The sequence below is a fragment of the Arabidopsis thaliana genome, chromosome 2 (genome assembly GCF_000001735.4).
Source record: "Arabidopsis thaliana chromosome 2, partial sequence".
Classification (NCBI taxonomy): Eukaryota; Viridiplantae; Streptophyta; class Magnoliopsida; order Brassicales; family Brassicaceae; genus Arabidopsis; species Arabidopsis thaliana.
The window spans coordinates 17,937,009-17,955,837 of record NC_003071.7 but is presented as its reverse complement, the minus strand read 5'-3'; the positions used below and the strand labels follow the sequence as shown (position 1 = coordinate 17,955,837).

The 18,829-nt window shown below is 34.7% G+C and overlaps 3 protein-coding genes and 1 long non-coding RNA gene across 11 annotated transcripts; 2 read left to right on the top strand and 2 right to left on the bottom strand.

The window, feature by feature from the left end:
* The first annotated feature begins 8 nt into the window (after positions 1-8).
* Positions 9-2,341, top strand: AT2G43180 (Phosphoenolpyruvate carboxylase family protein). 4 transcript variants are annotated; one of them, NM_180057.2, is made up of 7 exons: positions 9-397; positions 603-1,090; positions 1,179-1,301; positions 1,387-1,525; positions 1,607-1,806; positions 1,881-1,917; positions 2,001-2,341. In NM_180057.2, the coding sequence occupies exons 1-7, from the start codon at positions 64-66 to the stop codon at positions 2,117-2,119; spliced, it is 1,440 nt and encodes a 479-aa protein (NP_850388.1). In that variant the 5' UTR covers positions 9-63; the 3' UTR covers positions 2,120-2,341. The 4 variants fall into 4 exon arrangements, with proteins under 4 accessions (NP_850388.1, NP_973676.1, NP_181847.3 ...); NM_201947.3 differs by having other exon boundaries at positions 18-397; positions 1,610-1,806; NM_129880.4 differs by having other exon boundaries at positions 40-397; positions 1,972-2,341.
* On the bottom strand, positions 2,169-8,038 carry AT2G43160 (ENTH/VHS family protein; the record flags this gene model as incomplete). 5 transcript variants are annotated; one of them, NM_001337018.1, is made up of 15 exons in its annotated part: positions 7,845-8,009; positions 7,568-7,726; positions 6,920-7,040; positions 6,765-6,816; positions 6,446-6,525; positions 6,278-6,356; positions 6,095-6,178; positions 5,831-5,976; positions 5,261-5,563; positions 5,013-5,054; positions 4,826-4,924; positions 4,559-4,752; positions 4,076-4,311; positions 3,148-3,997; positions 2,571-3,058 (listed from the first exon to the last, which is right to left on the bottom strand). In NM_001337018.1, exons 3-15 carry the CDS (start codon positions 6,952-6,954, stop codon positions 2,571-2,573), a joined length of 2,688 nt encoding a protein of 895 aa, NP_001325306.1. In that variant the 5' UTR covers positions 6,955-7,040; positions 7,568-7,726; positions 7,845-8,009. The 5 variants fall into 5 exon arrangements, with proteins under 5 accessions (NP_850386.1, NP_973675.1, NP_001031535.1 ...); NM_180055.3 differs by having other exon boundaries at positions 2,169-3,058; positions 7,568-8,038; NM_201946.4 differs by having other exon boundaries at positions 2,169-3,058; positions 6,920-7,011; positions 7,568-8,038.
* AT2G09425 lies at positions 7,168-7,485 on the top strand. The gene has a single exon (NR_140534.1). It is a non-coding gene; the product is annotated as an other RNA (long non-coding RNA).
* A 644-nt stretch (positions 8,039-8,682) lies between the features above and the next one.
* AT2G43150 (Proline-rich extensin-like family protein) lies at positions 8,683-10,176 on the bottom strand. Its single transcript, NM_129877.3, has 2 exons — positions 9,271-10,176; positions 8,683-9,187 (listed from the first exon to the last, which is right to left on the bottom strand). Exon 1 carries the CDS (start codon positions 9,943-9,945, stop codon positions 9,307-9,309), a length of 639 nt encoding a protein of 212 aa, NP_181844.1. The 5' UTR covers positions 9,946-10,176; the 3' UTR covers positions 8,683-9,187; positions 9,271-9,306.
* Positions 10,177-18,829: the final 8,653 nt, after the last annotated feature.

The window sequence follows — 18,829 nt, the reverse complement described above, 5'->3', positions numbered from 1 at the left end:
TTTCTTTTGATCAATTTCTGTTTCTTTCTTTTACCGAACAGAAGTGAATCCTTCAAGGCTTCAATGGCGGCACTTAGCTTTTGCAGCTCTTCTCCTCCTCGAATTCTTCATAAACAATCCAAATCGAGTTTTTTCCCTTCTTCTGCCTCTTCTTCTTTCACACAAACCGTCGGAGAATTATTTGCGAACCCCTTCTCTGTCTCAAGACGATTTCGTGGCGCCGTTAACTCCACCGTAGTTTCCGATGAATCGGGAAACGCGAAACTTCCATCTTCTCCGGCGAAGAAGCTAAGGAATATTATGCAATCCCCTGGTGTTCTTCAGGGTCCATGTTGCTTCGATGCTCTTAGTGCCAAACTCATCGAACGAGCTGGGTTTCCTTACTGTATCACCTCTGGTAATGATTTATAAATCCATCACTGATTAATTTTTGCTAAACCAATTCTTCACAATTTGTATCTGGTTATTGTGAATTTGATCGTCTACTGTTGTTGATTGTGTTCTCCATAAAGTTGAAGACTTTACAGTTTTTTAGCTTCACTGAATCTGATAAGGAGTATGTTTTGCTATGATTACTTACTCGAATCTGTTTATGCAAATAGGGTTCTCGATTTCAGCGTCTCGGCTTGGTTTACCGGATAAGGGTCTAATTTCTTATGGAGAAATGGTTGATCAAGGTCAACAAATTACTCAATCTGTATCAATTCCGGTGATTGGAGACGGTGGCAATGGATACGGTAATGCCATGAATGTTAAGAGAACCGTCAAAGGATATATTAAAGCTGGCTTTGCAGGAATTATCATCAATGATGAAGTTTGTTGTGAAAATACTAAGAGTGAGAGAAGAGTGGTTTCTAGAGAGGAAGCAGTGATGCGTGTTAAAGCTGCGGTTGATGCACGTAGAGAGTGTGATTCGGACATTGTAATTGTAGCTCAAACTGATTCCCGTGAAGCGATATCTCTGGAGGAATCACTCATTAGGGCAAGAGCTTTTACAGATGCTGGAGCTGATGTTCTCTCCGTTGATTCTCTTGTTTCTAGAGAAGAGATGAAAGCATTCTGCAATGTCTATCCACTAGTTCCTAAATTGGTAACTTCACTTTGCGCCGGAAACTACTCTTTCTGTATCTTGATATATTCCCTGGAGATACGAAGATACATTTTTGTGGTCTGTGTAGGCTAATATGCTTGAAAGCGGAGGAAAAATTCCAATTCTAAACCCGCTGGAGCTAGAAGAGATTGGATATAAGCTAGTGGCGTATCCAATTTCATTGATTGGAGTATCTATTCAAGCAATGCAGGTCACAATCTTTCTGTTTCTGCCAATAATGTGTTGACTTCACTGTGGTGGCAAAGAGACTTAAGAACTATGTGGAACACTTGCAGGACGCTCTATTGGCAATCAAGGGTGGGCGAATTCCTCCACCAGGAAGCATGGCGTCTTTAGAAGAAATTGGAGAGATTCTTGGTTTTGACACTTACGAGGAAGAAGAGAAGCGGTACGCTACCTCGTCATCAGATAGAGGTGAGACATGGAAGTTTTCAGTTGTAACATCTTTGGGAAATGTCAAATCAATAACTAAATATATGTTTTATCCTTTTCAAGAAGTGAGCAGCAGTAGCGTCTATCGTAATCAACGGGTGGCTAAAGATGATCCAGAACAGAGAGAGGACCTGATTGTTGAAGTCATAACACCTGAGGTTTATAATGAACCAAGAAACCCCTTTTCGCGGATCTGGTCACGATCTTTGAGGATCAAAATCATCGGACGCGATGGGTTTGAGAAACTCGATGTCAGAATTCCGGTAAGTCCACTTTCGAGGGCCATTTTTCGTGTTTTATCTGAGCTGATGCAAAACTTGTCTTATGGTTGGAACAGGCCGGATTCTTGGAAGGTGTCACAAACATTGTTCCAGGTATTCAAAAACTCCTAAGTCTCTCTTATTCTGTTTCAGTTTTCTTAGGCATAGTTATTGACAGATCCTCAAAAAATTCGCAGCTTTAGGAGGCGTGAACTTGAAGCAATTGATGGACGATGCAGCAGATGAGGTCGGAGGGAAAATTTTGTTAGATTTTAAAGACACTGCAGGTGACAGAATCCAAGTCTTTCTAGAATGACACACACCTAGTGAAGAAAAAGTAAATACAGCCGGGAAACATTTAAAAAGAGAATACAAAAATGTAAAGATTTTATTTGTTCCGTGAATGAGAAATGTATTACACATCTTCAAAATAAAGAAATAGAAGTGAATGTGTATATATCAAATTATATGCATATAACAAAAAAAGGGCAGACCCGAGCAAGGTTTGCCACTCTCACACTGGTACAAATTTCACAACAAGCTCTCAATTTGGTCCAAACCAGAAAAAAATAAAAATGAATGATGAGTGACGAGTAAGGCAAGAACAAACAGAGAAGAAAATTCGTGGAGCCGTGTTGCCTGGATGAATAATGTAACCTGAGTACTTTTATCGACTGATATTACATATCCCAGAGTAAAGAAAAAGCACAGGCGAGCGTATTCTTGATTACACGAATGAAGTCAAGTGCATCATGTTTGGCTTGATCTTACCGGTATCCACCACCATAGGATTGTTGAGGGTTGTAACCACCTTGACCCATCATCGGATTGTAGTTATTGCCAGGCATGTTTGGGCTAGGTACCATCCCTGGGTTTTGTGGTTGCATCGGATAGCCTTGGCCATATCCTCCCATGTTCATGTTCATGTTCATGCCGGGTCCCATTCCCATACCCATCGGTTGGTTTTGGTTCATTCCGGCCCCCATACCCATACCCATGGGTTGGTTCTGGTTCATACCTCCGTAGCTACCAACACCCATTCCTCCGCCCATGGGCATGCCAGAGCCTGTCATTGGATTAGGTGGAGGTCTCATAGCAGTTGCACCAGAACGCCCTAAGCCAGTGCCTGATCCCATGGCTTTACCCATATTGATAGTCGATGTTGCTGGTGTGTTTGTTTGTTTCTCCAGCCGTTTCTCTCTCCTGTTGATCGCCTCGAAGTCAACTCCTATGTCTGCCAATGGATTTGTTTTAGCTGCGATAAGTAGAAAAACAAAAACAATGTTAGAAAGTTTGCTAAAGACGTTTTTTTTTCCTTAAATGGTATGGTGAAATCTATCTTACATCCAGATATGTTAAAGTTAACAAGCCCCCTGCTCAACGTGTCTGCCCAGACTGATGATTTTGGCTCAAACTTTTTCTGAGGCGGAGGAACAATCTCAATTGCTCCTGTTAAAGGTGTGAGATCTGGATGAGATGATGATGACGTCAAGGAGTTGGGCGTAGCTTGCGAGAACATGTCTCCCATGACATTGTTGTTCCCTTGCAGAGTAACAGGTCCGGATTGAGTTCGTTGTGGACCATGGGATGGCGGCATTCCATGACCTTGGTGTGCCATGAACTGACCAGCTGGTCCACTTGGGGTAGAGTAAGGAGTTTGTGAGCCCGGCTGGTGCATGAAGCCTCCACTATTAAATGGCATGGCTCCAGTCATATTTTGAGAATGAGGAACCATGTTATATGGTTGAACAGCTTGTCCAAATGGAGTTTGTCCAGGCAGGTTTGGAGCTGTAGATACCGGCGGCTGAGAATGAAATCCCTCGTACATGTTGTTTCCACTGGGAGGAAATTGAGATGTTGGTATTGAGGGACCCGATTGTACTGGAGGTCCAGATGGTGGGAGAATGCCAGCGAGGATATCAATACCACTCTGAGATGTAGCAAATTGCTCTTGAGGAAAACCTGGTGAGTTCGATGGAGGTTGCACATTCTGAGAAGCAGGATCAGGATTGGCAACGGCGGAAAATGAGTCCCCAAAGCCAAAGTTATGAGCAGTATCAGGATGTGAGACCTCTGAAGTGAAGGCTGGAGGTGGTGGCTGGAAAGAAGCTCCAAAATTCTGCTGTGGGGTTGAGTCGGTGTCAGTAGAAGTGAAGGCCTTGAAAGGAGAGTCACCAAATGGGTCATCAAATGACTGCATAATCCAAACAACAGTCATCAATAATCATAGGAAACCATCATAATCTTCATACTCCAAGCTCAGTGTATATACCTGAGTTGATGGCTGAGATGTAGAAAACGATGGAGCTGGACCAGCGTTTGCTTGTCCATTGGTTTCAACATAGATAGAATCAGCTGGTACAATGGCCAATGCGTTTGATGAAAATACGTCTGCAAGGGAACCAAGCAAGTCCATCTCAACACTGTTTGAGGTGGTAGGGGCAGACATAGAAGTCACAGTTGGAGGAGCTGTAACACCATCTGTAGATGCATATGCTGGAGGGCCAGCTGGAAAAGTAAAGGAACACAACGGCCACACTCAGAACAAGCAGAGTTTAATGGGATAGAAATATACCATACAGACATGAGAATACAATCATACACCCTCCAACTAAGCCTTGAAACATTTACTGAATTAGTTATAGTTATTGATTAAAGATTTTCATGTAATCTCTATGCTGCCGAGGAGTTTGAAAAACTAAGAAAATATCTCAAGATACAACTAAAGAATTGCAAGAGTTTGAGTATTCTGTACCTGAAAACGCACTGCGTGGATCAAATTCATCGAAAGTCTCAACTTTCTGAGAAGGTGATTCATTAACAAAAGTAGCAGTTGTATTGGCTGTGTTGGTTCCAGTTGGAGGAGAAGCAGCCTCTGGAGCAGCAACTTGTGGGGGAGGAGGAGAAGCAGCTCCTGGAGCGGTAACTTGTGGGGTCTCCCCACCATCCCTGGCATAGAAAGATTCATCAGCACCAATAAAAACCAAGGTAGCTTTCAATTTTCAAAGCAGAAAATGATCACCTTTCACTATATACAGGGCTGCGTGAATCACTGACAGCTTCTTCATAACTGGGTGGAGCGCCAATATTTTGTTCAGAAAACTTCCTCTGGAGCCCCCCTCTACCATTATAATCCCGAAAGAAGGTGAGATGAGTTGTCATACAATAAAAGAATGCCTAAACTTCAGTAGAAATTTATCAGAAATTACCTCCCATCCTGAGAATTATCATCAGCTCGAGCACCACTGCCCCTACAGGACAAAAAGGAGTGTATCCATTTAAAATTTGAAAATGGAACTAGACTAAGAAGATTGCGGTTCGAAATGATTTTTAAAATCAAGGACATCTACGCTAGTATTCAAAATAAAAATATTCTATCCAAATGGAGTTGATAATCTTCAAAATTTTCCCCTTCCTTTTTTATTTCAGGATTTAGGCGACTTGAAATTTAACATACCGTGATGAAGAATGGCCATCATCCTCCCGCTCTCTTTCCGAACTCCTACCTCGTGACCCATAGTTATCAACACTTCTGCTCCTTCCCCTGTAATCATCATCCCTATTACCATCTCTCCCATACCGGTCTTCAGAGTCCCTGGAATGACGATCTCCATCACGACTATTTCTATCATCATCTCTGTAACCATATTCTCTTTCTCTTCCATAACTACTTCGCTCTTCATCCCGGCTTCCGTAATCATATTTATCCCCATATCCGCCTGAAGGCTTATACATCCCACCTGGTGCTGAGCTGCGATACCTGTTGTAAAATAATGTAGGTTGATATGTTCAGCATATTTTGAATGAACCAAAAGACATGTCATTTTTTTTTCTCGAGATAAAAACTTTCAAAATTCAGAAGCTAATACAGTTAAAGTGCCAGTACTACCAATTAATAGACTACCGAGAAGCATAATAACAATTGTAAGCCACTAGCAACAAGAAATCAAACGAGTGTCCACCGAGACTCACACAGAGAGAAAACTATCCACCAGTTCCAGAAAGATACAATGACAAGCAAACTTACTTATCTCTATTAGCAGCAGCCTTCTGTCTGACTTCAGCTATTCTTTCCTTGTCATTCACCAAAGCCACCAGGCTCTGTGATTTCTTCCTAACATTGCTTCCTTGATCTCTACCACCGGAATCAATATACTGAAAATCGGACAATGTCTGCCACAAGGAAAATAGACATATATACAAGTAAGATAGTCAACTACTGAGATATAGCACTAAAGGATTCTCTTGATGTTGAATACTTCCAAAATAATGTACTCAAGGTAGTCATTACCGAAATTTGATATGCACGTTCTCTAATCTCGTCTATAACACGTTCTGATCCATGGCCTACCATGTACTCCAAAACTGTCAAAGCCTGAAGGGGAGAGAGAAGAGGTAAACAGCATGAAATACTTTAGTCACTGCTACAGAAATTCAACACAAATTAAGCCAGCAAGACAATAATATTGTTTACCTTATAGACATGCCGCCAGTTTTTTCCGGTGTCGCTAAGGCGTTTCCATATGACCACCATGATCAGCTGATATTCATGACTGAAATAGAAGTAACATGTTTTTATAATTCCTGTGCAATGTCCAAAATCGCAGCAAAATATAGCAAGTTGGAAGGTGGTCGTAGTTACTAATTTCTGGAAGCTTGCGCAAGATCAGCAAGAAGTGATCCATGTGGACCCCATGGCTCATTACTAGTAGCATCTAGAACCTGAATAAGAGAAAGCACAGACAAAACAAGATAAGAGAAAGTTGGATATCTCGCTTTACATTGTTTAGCAAGACGATGAATGCAACCAAGATAAGCTCTCTATTTATAAAAGCCTTTTAGAAACAAATAAAGAAATTGATAAACTCAAGCATAAAAATGGAAAACAGTATCTAAATCTCTGCTGCGGAAGAATTTCTGATAAGAAGAAAAAGAGAGAAGAAGCTAAGAGCATCCATTACCTTCTGTTCTACTCCAGGAACTTTGAGCACTTTCTTGTTGACCTCTCTCTTACTGAATAAATGGAACATAAAATGAAGCATCCCGTCAATGAAAAAAGAAATAAACCACACACAGATTGAGAATATCATTAAATTTCGGGTACGAAAATACTTACAGGTCTCTAACAGTTTGTCCGAAGACTTTCTTCATCTTCGTATGTGTTCCAGGAACAAGAGTATCTTAAACAAATGTCACCTTCTATGGAGTCTGTTGTATAACTAGTATGAGCAGCTTATCTATTAACGTTTCAAACAAAGATATATATATATATCACCACAAATGTATAGATAGAACAAAAAGAAACAAACGAATCATTCTTCATCATAATCTCATTTCAATTACACAATCGTAAGAGCCAGATACATGGAATTGAGGAACGGCAACAAAGCAATCAGCAATGATCGAATTTGTCTTTGTTCAGATTCACCCTAAAACAATCTCAAGGAAGTGGAAAAAATCCCCAGCTCGTAACAAAATTTCCGAATTTTGCAACAATTAAAGGATATAAAGAAGAAGTCAAAATCAACAAAATCCGACTCCTAAGCAGACTAAAAATTCAAACGGTAACAATCAAAATCGAATAAAAAGGAAGATTCACATTCAAAAACGCAGCTCACACAGATCTTAAAGCTAATAACATCCCTCCACAAAATAGAATCACATCGAACAAGATAAAAAAATCAACCGGAAATTTAAAAATGGAAACAATAGATCCAGAAAAAGAATAATGAACATGAAAGAACAAAAAGAGCTAAGATCGTACCTGCAGAAATGTAAAATTTGACCAGAATCGGATCGTGGATCTGTCAAGGCACAGATAATAAAAGGAAGAAGACGAAGAAGAAACACTTTTGAAGGCTTTTGAAGGTGGAGGAGATTGATCGTGGATCTGCGTTTAGCTTTCGCACTTTGCCTCCTCTCTCTACAAAAATTCTCGAGTTTAGAGAGAGAGAGAGAGGAAAACAGCAGCCAGAAGAGAAAATTCAACAGATAAAATAAATAAATAAAAATGAAATAGTGAAAAAAAAAAAGAATAATACAAATAAGACAGCGCAACTAAACACGGAGAATATTATTAAGGCGCTCCAAATCAATATAATGTTTGGATTTGAAAAATCACAGCTGTTTAATTGAGAACAACATAATTATTACTTTGGTCTAACCAGTTTTATAAAGTTTCTATTCTCATATACAGTTTGGAAATGAGAAGATACAATATGCTTTATTCCAAAACTTTTGTTGGGACAAAATTGCTTTATGTCTAGTGGAGTTGGAAGCTACTAGACCTAATACTATATATTTCAGTACTGTTGAAATCAAATTAATTTATCAAAATTGTGTTTATTAGCTTCATTGAATTTCACTTCATCATTATCAAATTAATTTATCAAAATCAACTTAAGCATAACGATAAAGTTTGGAAGGTGTCGTTGCCAAACAACAAACAAAATGACGGTGACAAAAAAATTGGAGGCAAATTACCAAATACGTTTAGCCAATGGGCCTCAAAATCAGCTAATGCTATCCCAAAGCCCAAAGTACAACCACTCCACTTATTTCGAACCAATTCTTCAGCACTTGCTGCTTTTCATTTGCTTTTGTTTGGTTCCATGTTTCGATTAAATAGAAGAATATAAACTATAACTTTGATATTAATTCATTTCAACATTCTTTAATTTTAGTCAATGGTTTTGTATTAAGCATATAGTATTGCTCAATATTTTTTTTTTTTAAGGTTGAAACAAAAAGAGTAGGTGGAAATTAGTTGAATGAAAGTGAGTCTCTGACGTATTACATAAACACAATTATTAATGATCCAATGAGATCAAAGTGATGTGTTACTTCCACTTTCCCACCTTTTGAAGCAATGATAACTTTCTCTGGACGAACAGATCGAAACAATGTCGTGCCCAACCTAAAAGAATATGTCTTTTAACTTTGTCATTGGAACTACTTTTGTCGTTGGAACTATGTTTTAAGATAGAAAATGTTATGACTGTATATCGCATAATCCAAAGAAAGAAGAAACTGAACTTTGTTTTATATGCTAACAACTCTTTCATTACATTAACGGAAGAATAACAAAATAGAAAATGTATGCACAACAATTAAATTACCAAAACCCATTTTTTCACTTAACAACAAAAGGGAACAAAGAGGAGTATGATACGATCTAAAAGGGTCTTGGAAACAATTTGACTTGACGAAGACGCAAAGATAATGATGCACAAGTGGAAGATGAGCGACATTGAAGAAGAGGAAGTGATGTGGATCGTTGTTAGAGATGTTTTGTTTCTGATTTCCACGCCACGATCCTTATTTGGTTCACTTCTTCTTCTCTTTGACTTTGACCCTTCCTTTATTTCATTTTTTAAAAGAAAACCTGTGAAAGAAGAAATTCCGATTTTATTTAGGGCACAATTATTAAAACGGATTATGAGGTAAAGGTATAAGTATAGGACTTACTTGAATAATGGGGAAATTTTGTTGAATTTGATGAGCCTAGTAATGTGTGGGAGGTGGGGGAGAAGCGTAGATGTAGACAGGAGGTGGGGGAGATTTTACCGGTGGTGGTGGAGAGCTGTAAAGGTATGGTGGTGGTGGGGATTTCACCGGAGGAGGTGGGGAGTGGTAATAATATGGAGGAGGAGGAGATTTCACAGGAGGAGGAGGTGAATGGTAGTAGTATGGTGGTGGTGGGGATTTCACCGGAGGAGGTGGTGAATGGTAGTAATATGGTGGTGGTGGGGATTTCACCGGAGGAGGTGGTGAATGGTAGTAGTATGGAGGAGGAGGAGACTTCACCGGAGGAGGCGGTGAATGGTAGTAGTATGGGGGAGGAGGGGACTTCACCGGAGGAGGAGGAGAGCTGTAAACATAAGGAGGGGGAGGGGATTTCACTGGCGGCGGCGGTGAATGATAGTAATACGGTGGTGGAGGAGACTTAACCGGAGGTGGTGGTGATTTATATTCATAAGGCGGTGGAGGAGATTTAACCGGAGGAGGTGGAGATTTATACTCATACGGTGGTGGAGGAGAGCTATAGTAATAAGGTTCGGTAGCCATAGCCGAGCCAACGAGTAACGCCAACATGGCGACTACCCATTGAGCCTTGGCATGACTCCATGCCGGAGTCGCCATTCTTCACCGGATAATGTTCAGTCTTAGCTAAGACTTTTTTTCTCCAAATTATTAAAGAAGAACAAATTGGAGAAAATGTTTTTATTTTTGAGGAAAGATGAAGAAGAAGTGATTGATTGTGTTTCTGCATGGAAAAGAGTTGTTTTTATAGTGAAAAAAGTAGTCGTTGGAGGTGGGCTTTGTTCTTTAGGGACTAATTCTATATCTTCGTTATTTTTTTCCTATAGTTTTTTTTTAATTTTGCTATTAGCTGGCAATTATTGGTTTTCTTAGTTTTATAATAAACAAGATAATAGATCAGGAAATTTCCACTGTGTGAGAAAACTAATCTCCAACCACCAGATTGAAATAAAGCCAAACTAATTCTGATTGAAAATCACACATATATTTCAATGAAACATTTTTAAATTACATGCTGCTATTCGATGCTAGTTAAGCTATGTTAATCACGATGACATCTACCACAATCATTTTCGATTATATAATTTCTTTTTTATTTACCGACATTCTGTTTCTGTATATGTTAAAGAATTGCGTATAAATCACAAATATACAGTCAACAGAAAGCTATAAAATATTTCAAAAATAAACGATTACACGAAATCTATAAAAACACTTGTTGGTGCGCGAAAATTATGGCAAGAGGACCACAAAATTTCCGATCATGCATATTACAATGTGGTGCCAGAACGTTCCTAATTTTTCCAAAGTCATAAACTTAGAAACTACAAATATAAACTACAAAAACACTTGATGCTTTTGACAAAAACATATCATATATATAGAAAGGTAATTAGAACCGTAAGAATCAAATAAATGTACAGAAAAGGATGATTATGAGAGTAAAGTCAAATGTCTTAAAATGGCTGACATAAGATAACAAAGCGATCAATAGGAAGACAGCTGTATTTGAAGACTAAACCGAGTTATAATACAAAGTTCAATTAAACCAAATTAACAACAACGACTTTGATTTGTGGCATAAAAATGTGATTTTAATATAATGAGAGGTCGCGTGTTGTGGCTCGATCGGTGTATGATATACCGCGTCGACTCGCTTCACACTTATCGACTGTAATAATAGTATACATAACCATAGAGGCTAAAATTTAGTTCCGTTTAGAATTTGAATTGTGTCATATAATTGACCATTCATTTTTTATTTCGTTTACTCGTATTGGTCGTATAATTTCCCAATGTATGTATATCATGACGACATAAAACTATAGAGTGCATGTGAAATCTCAATTATGGGAAATATAATCGTGACAAAAGAAGATATATGGCATGTGGAATGAAACTTAATTAGTGGCATTGCAGGCTTTTGCGTGGTCGTACGCTTTGAGAGCTAATACGGGGCTAAGAGTAATAACATATAGACAGAGCAACTGTAACCTTTTTAACGGTACATTAAATTATTACAGCTAGGTTAATGGTATTATGGCACATGACGATTTAATACACGAACCATCGCCACAAGAGATTTGAAGAAAAGGACTACCCCATGAGAAATAATTATCACTACCTAATCATAACTTAATTGCAATTCATAATTCAAACTACTAATAAATCAAAATATTCTTGTTTTTCAGATAGGGAAATACTGCTGTCACACACAAACACACAAATGTTTATGTCTATAAGGACAAGAAAAGGCAGAATTAAAGATGAGCAATAAAGGCGGAAGTAATTACGAAATTGCAAGCATAAATGTAGGTTGAAATTTTAAATCATGCAAAGAATAATTTATGTCGTCAAAAAGTATAACTATTTCAAAATAAAAAACAAGTATAATTATCTATGTTTCCCAAAGAAGGTGCAGAAAAATTGTACTTCAGTTTATTTTCGCTCCCACCACTTGTGTATCTCAAACTTCCTCAGATTTTGAGTGCCCATCAATAATCATATACTTCTCCTTACAAAAATCATATACATGCTGGAATTTTTAAAACAAGAAAAGAGGTCATATATAGACTGGTCAATTAGTTTGAGCTCATATAGTTAGTTCAAATAATTCTTGTTTTATACAAGTTGCATATTTGATCAATATTTGGGATGAGATTTTTGTAAACACGTGAAAAGAAAAAGAAATTTCACAAATTAGTTTCCTTTAATTTTTAAAGTGTCTGCATTGTTATGATATTTTTAGAATTTAGCAATATCAATTATTAAAGTTAAAGGGTGGCTAGAACTTGAAAAGAATTAGCAAGAAAGCACATGTGCGAATAAACACTTTTCCAACAAATAAATTGTGATACACCAAGGATTCCCCTAATTTAACCTAAACCAAAATAATATTATCATTTTCTAATGATAAAGTGTTTAAATCCTCTGCACTTAGATTGGTCACATGTATCAGTCAATTAATGTCCATGTAAAATAGTATATAAGCAAAAACTTTATAAGTAATATCTATTGTGTTAAAAGTTTCATAAGTACCATAGTCGTCGTTGGTAAGTTTACGGTCACATCAGCGAAAAAATAAAGTTGGAATTTGGTACCCAGAAAATAATATTAGTTATTAAATTACTTTAAACATCTATAATTTGTAAAAAAAACAATTATAAATTAGATACCCCATAGCTAGAGAGCCAAACTCTCAAATGTTGTAGGATATCTCTCATCGAAATATGAATATTAATGTGGAAATTTCTTATCCAAGATAGTATTATTAATTATCAACACATATGTGTTTGTGATTTCTTGAATTTTACAGAGAATTAGTTTACCCTATACCTTTTAATAATATTCATTAGTAAATAGGACCAACTAATACTTTAAATTGTTATAGGATTCCCTAGTCATTAGTCAATGGCGTGCCATGAAAGAACTCTAAAGGGCAGTACTGAATTAAAAGTATCTTTTGGGTTTGGTAATGTTTATCTAGAATTTCTTGTAACAACCCTAAGTATTTTGTATACATCATTTATATGTCGATGTGTATAAAACACTAGTTGCAAATTCTTTACATATATATATACCCAAATCTTCCTTTGTTAAAAAATTTCTTTCAATATAAGAATTTATAAAACTGAAACGGAAAATCACATAATAATTAAAAAATAAAAATATTTGATTAAAAATGAAGAAGATATAAAACGAAATTGAACAAGTTTATAAGAAATCAGATTTTATTTTATAAATTTTTAGTCAGCAATATACATCATGTCGGAAATATTACGGATAATCATATTGCGACAAACTATATAATCAAAAATCATTAAACTATATGACTCTCGTTCATATTATTTAAAATTTACTTAAATAAGTTTAAATTTAATGAAGAAGAAAAAGGAACCCATTACAATCGGAAAATGAATACAATAAGTTGATTTCTTCGAGAACGAAAACTATGATCGAAACCCCCCTTAACGACAAAAGAATCGCCCTTTACAAAAAAATATTTCTTTAAGTAACACCACATGTTCTTTAACAAAAAAAAAAAAAAAGTAACACCACATGTAAGGTAATATTCTCCTGTCGTTAATCAGGGTCTATTTGAAAAGTTAAAACTATCTTATTCATATGTCAAATAGTGTTTTGTATAGTTTTTCAAAGGCAATGATTAGCTTGAGTTTCTTGTTTAGAATTACTGTATAAGTCTCTCTACAATATGATACAACTACAAGATAAGTCCTTCATTTTGCATCTAATAAAACTAGGATTGGTATTAGTTAGAATACATTTGCGAACCTAGGCTAGCTATGCTATTAGTTAAAGCTTTCAAGTAGTATAGGTATTTAAAGAAAAGTTAGCGAGACGTAAACAAAATTTAAAAATTCGTTAACTATACATAAAATCCTTCAAGAGATTTTAAATATTGTAGCTGGCTTTGTTGAAAACCACACACACATATATATATTCATACATACGTATATGCATTCACATAATTTGTACACAAAAAGCATATTCGTCTGTACGTTTTTTTTTTTTTTGTCTGTACGATTTCTGAAGCGTTTATGTATCTTTTTAATGGAAACTTAATTATTTTGTGTCCATTAATTAATCGAATTATAAATTATTTAAAAAGACCCGGAAACTGTCAAATTGCCTCGTGTCTTCCTTCATCAACGAATGACACTTGACAATATTCTAGGTACAAATCCTACATAAATAAAAATTAAGTACCTCACCGTAACATTGTTAATTAAACTTTCAAATAAAGTTAATTATTATAAACCGTTAATTAGTAACAGTGGTCGATATATTGATTTGCGATTTTTTTTTGTTTCAACGCGAAAGGATCCCAAACTATATGCGTGGACGTACACGTAATAATGCCCAGCGCATAAATGATTAGACTGTGTTTAAAATGCCACTAGATAAATTAGTTAATAATATCATTTGTTACAATTCAACTAACATGCTATTTTGACTAGTTGTAAAACACAACTAAGACGATTTCAATTTTCTAAAGAGAGTAACAAAGACAACAAGTATATCTTATAAGTTAGATAATTTTCACCGACACTTTCTAAGCTTGAATAAAATAAATCAATATCATAACAAACTTGAAATTTGACCGATGTTTACATTTATAGATGTACGGACGGATTAACTGATAACAATATATATAATTGAGAATTTGTGATGTGTTGGTTTACCTTAGTCACATTTTATACAAAGATATTATGTATCTATATGTATATAATAATATTGGCTACCACAGTATAGTTATTGAGATTTGTTAAGTGATATATACAGTAGTATATTTAATTTGGGTTAAATTTGTAATTTTGTATATATAGTATTTTTATTTTTGTATATAAAAATGCGATGAAACGACAAAATAGTATAACCATATAATTTCAAACATATTTCTACTATACGCTACCACTCACATGGAAGAGAATTCATCTAACAGTAGTTGACTATATTTTGTTTAGAGTAAAGTTTTTATTTGGAAGGTGAAAAAAAACATTAAAAGATAGCACTGAGACTGGAGATATGTGCCACTAAAATGTAAATTGGTCTAAAAACTTAAAGAAAATCGTACAAACTCAGATATTATGCTTCTAATGAACCACACAAAAATACGTTTTATATTATATTTTCTACTAAGAAAAATAGAAAAGAAAGACCAAAAAAATCAGAAATTATACACCTCCAGAGTTTCATTGACAACACTTTTATAATACAATTAGCAAATTAAATGGTATTTTATGAATGAAAGTAGCAACAAATATGACTCGACAACCGATAAACAACAAAATGTTGGAATTATTGTGCTCAAACATACTTTGATAGTAACTTCCACATTGCTTAACTATAGCAACACATGGCCACGTTTCGGTCAAGTCATTCGTGATGCCACCGGCTCAACCGGTTACTTCCATAGTTTACTTGACTTTGTTGCCAACATCCCCATTGCAATCAGCAGCCATCAATTATAAAAAAACAAAAATACAAAAAAAATCATTTTCAGTTTTTACTAGGTTTTTAATTCCAAAAATCAGTTTAATCCTAAATCCTACAAATTATCAGAGAAGTTTTATAGTGAAAACAATATTAGAAAATTTTCATTTTTTTATTTTATTTTTAAGAAACTAGCATAACTGCATAAGTAACACAAACCAAAAAAAATAAAAAAAAATACGAGCATAAAAGTCGCTCATTGGTAATTTTAACAGTTGGCTAAAGGACCCCACGGCGGCGTAATCCGGACAGCAGCCTCCAACAACTAACTTAGCCTTCCTCATATGTCTCATCTTTTGGTCTCTATTTGTTTTAGTTTTATTTATTTTGTTATATGTTTTCTTTCGAAATATTTAACAAAAACTTCATTTTTTTGTTACTATTCTAAATAGACTATTGAATGAATGATATAGAAGCTAAGGTGGCACTACTTTATTATAAACTAAGCTGCTCTATCTTGGAATTTGCTCCTAGTAAGATGCTCTTATAGGTATCGACTCGATGATATTCTTTGCAATTAAATATATTAAGATCAGTTAACCGACAATTTGTGGAGATTAACCAATTGATGTGGTTAAATTGTCAAAATTTACCACGAATAATTCATCCATTAATCACAACAACGAATGAGTTGTCCACTAAAAGAGACAACCGCATATATGTTCTGCATCACTATATACTATTATGATACGAATTCTAAGTGTATATCTTTAATATGTTTATATACTTACAAGATGATGATTCAAATATACTGGTGTAAATTTATCACAAACAAATATAGCTGTAAATTAATAAGAACTAAAGGTTCACAACTGTAACTGTAAAAACAAATTCACAAGGTTATCACATGGAGTTGACTATTCTATGAATTGTTTTGAATTTAATGGATTTTCATTCCATTTTTTGTCTCAAAAGAACGAAGAGATTTTATTAAATATTTTTAAGCAGTTTGTAATAGATTTTTCAAAAATAATCCTTACTGTTTCAACTATCAACGTAATTCATATTTAAATTTAGACCTAAAAGAGACTAATTAGTAATTATTAATATATTCCGTGCAAAATATTTTGATATAGTTCATACTTCATAGTTGATGTCCAAGTCGTTGATAAATAAGGAAAAGGGTCTAAGTGTCAGCAAAGTATATTAACTCATATTCGATTATTATGACAAAATATGCAAAGAAGTTGCCAAACCAAGAAAAAAAAAAAAATACAACTCCTTGCTGCTTACGAGTCTCGTTTTACTTGAAAGCTTACCCGTCAACTAATACGAAAAAACAATTTGATGAAAATTAAACTAGGAAAATGACATATTAACAGAGCTTAATTAGGTTATTATTATCCAATTAATAAAAAGATACAGCATCTTACAGTTGTCAGAAAGTTGAGGAAAACGTGAACTTAGAAGATAATTTATTTCCAGATTCGTTTGCATTTGTCGTACACCTCTTTTTTTATTTTGATTTTAAAAAACAAATTAACTTAGGGACCTATAATTTTTATATAAAATTCTTTAGAACGTTCTAACTTCTACATTTCATATAATCTAGAGTCTTTTACTATTTTAATTATTTGTTGAGTAATAAGAATTTTGGCAAAACAACTTCAATCGCACTATTCATATCACAATGACTATATATTAACCACATATTGTAGTGATCATAATTTTCGTATCAACTGCTGCAAGCCAAAACTATAAATAAAGGCAACTGAAACAAAAATCAGTGACATATTTTTTTTGTATATAGTGTAAAGATGTTAGAATTCTTATTAATTACAAGAGTACCAATATCTCCTTGGTGGTGGCTATGCCCGAAAATGGCGTGAAAAAGAGATTAGAGGCTTCCTTTCTAGGGCTAAAGTTAATTATCTTTATAGACTTCTAGTGCAATGTTATAGAAGCTTTATTAATTATGACTAAGTAAAATACTTCCCAAATCTCATTTACAAGCGATTTTAATAATATTAGTGGTTGTAGCTTTCTTAGTCTTATGTATCTATAAGAACAAAATATTGCATATTTCTTACTTTATGTAAATACTTTAAGATATATCTTGGAATTTGACTGAAAAAAAGTAAATCAACGACATTTAATTTATGTGAGCTATTAACTTCACTTTTATTGTGGTTTTAATACAGTATATTCTAACTATTTCTCACATTTTTATCGTCTATTATTTTTTAAAATAGCAAGATTTTTAAGCATAGAACTTGAGAATACATAATAGGTTTTTTTTTGTTGTTAAGAAGTTTAATATTGGTGGTTGGTAAATTTGAAATTTTGTATGATTTTAACTGAGTCATAAACTGTTTTAAGAAAATCATGATCGGTCTGATTCATGTAGGGTTGTTAACCCCGTTGAAAGTTAGACAACCTTTAGTTGCCATGACCAGAGCATTTTTCTAATCAAAACTGCACTGAAATACTAAAACCGAAACCAAAATTAATGTAACGAGTCAATTTCCACTCATCGCATCATCACTAATTTTTGGTCTTGAAAACATATTAAAAATCCTTTATTAAATTTTTTTTCAAGCATATACCATACAAAAATTTATAGTCATTAAATACCTATATTTACACAACGCAAAAAAAATCAATAACTGTGTATACGTAAGAAAATCGCTGAGCACACATCCACATTTGGAATTTCGTACTTGGAACCACCTAGCTGTCATGAAGTGAAAGTGATTCGATCAAATAACCAATGATATCTCTTAATTAGTTAGTTGTTGCATATACACACTCTACATAAACAACTAAAAATCAAGAAAATAATAAAATATAGTTAGGTTAACCAATTTATTTTTTTGCTAAGAAAGGTTAAAACCAATTTATACAAGGAAGAGACAAAGTTTATCTAAAATTTTCAATCCGGTTAGTTTGGTTATTCTTTTATATACTAGAGAATGTTTATTCTTGTATACTTACATGTCTTTTGTAAGAATAATATACTTACATGTATACAAGCAAGACATGTAAGTATGTTATTCTTGACACACTTTCTTTTGCAGCTTTCGCCAAAAAGAGACAGAAAATCGTATTACATGACCAACCGAATTTTCTAAAATTGAGAAAGATAGAAATAAATAGATTGATCGGCAACTAACTCGCCTCTCTAGTCTCTAGATAAAAATTTGTTGGCCGGCAAAAAAAGATATAATTTGTTGTCTTCTCTGTTTCATTTAAATTGATAATAATAATAGCAAATTTCACAGGTAAAAAAACACATGGGTAAAAGATATTTGAACATGGACCTGAAAAATCAAAATAGATAGTCCATATTGATTCAAATGGGCCAACTCTGTACTCTTTTTTTTTTTATATATATATATAACCGTTATTCTATTGAAAAAGGATAAGAAAATATATGTTACAAGCTTTTAAGGCCTGATCGGCTAAATAGCCCAATACAGGCATAAAAGCCCAAATAAAAGTTTAGTCGATGGCCCAAGTAAAAGAAATC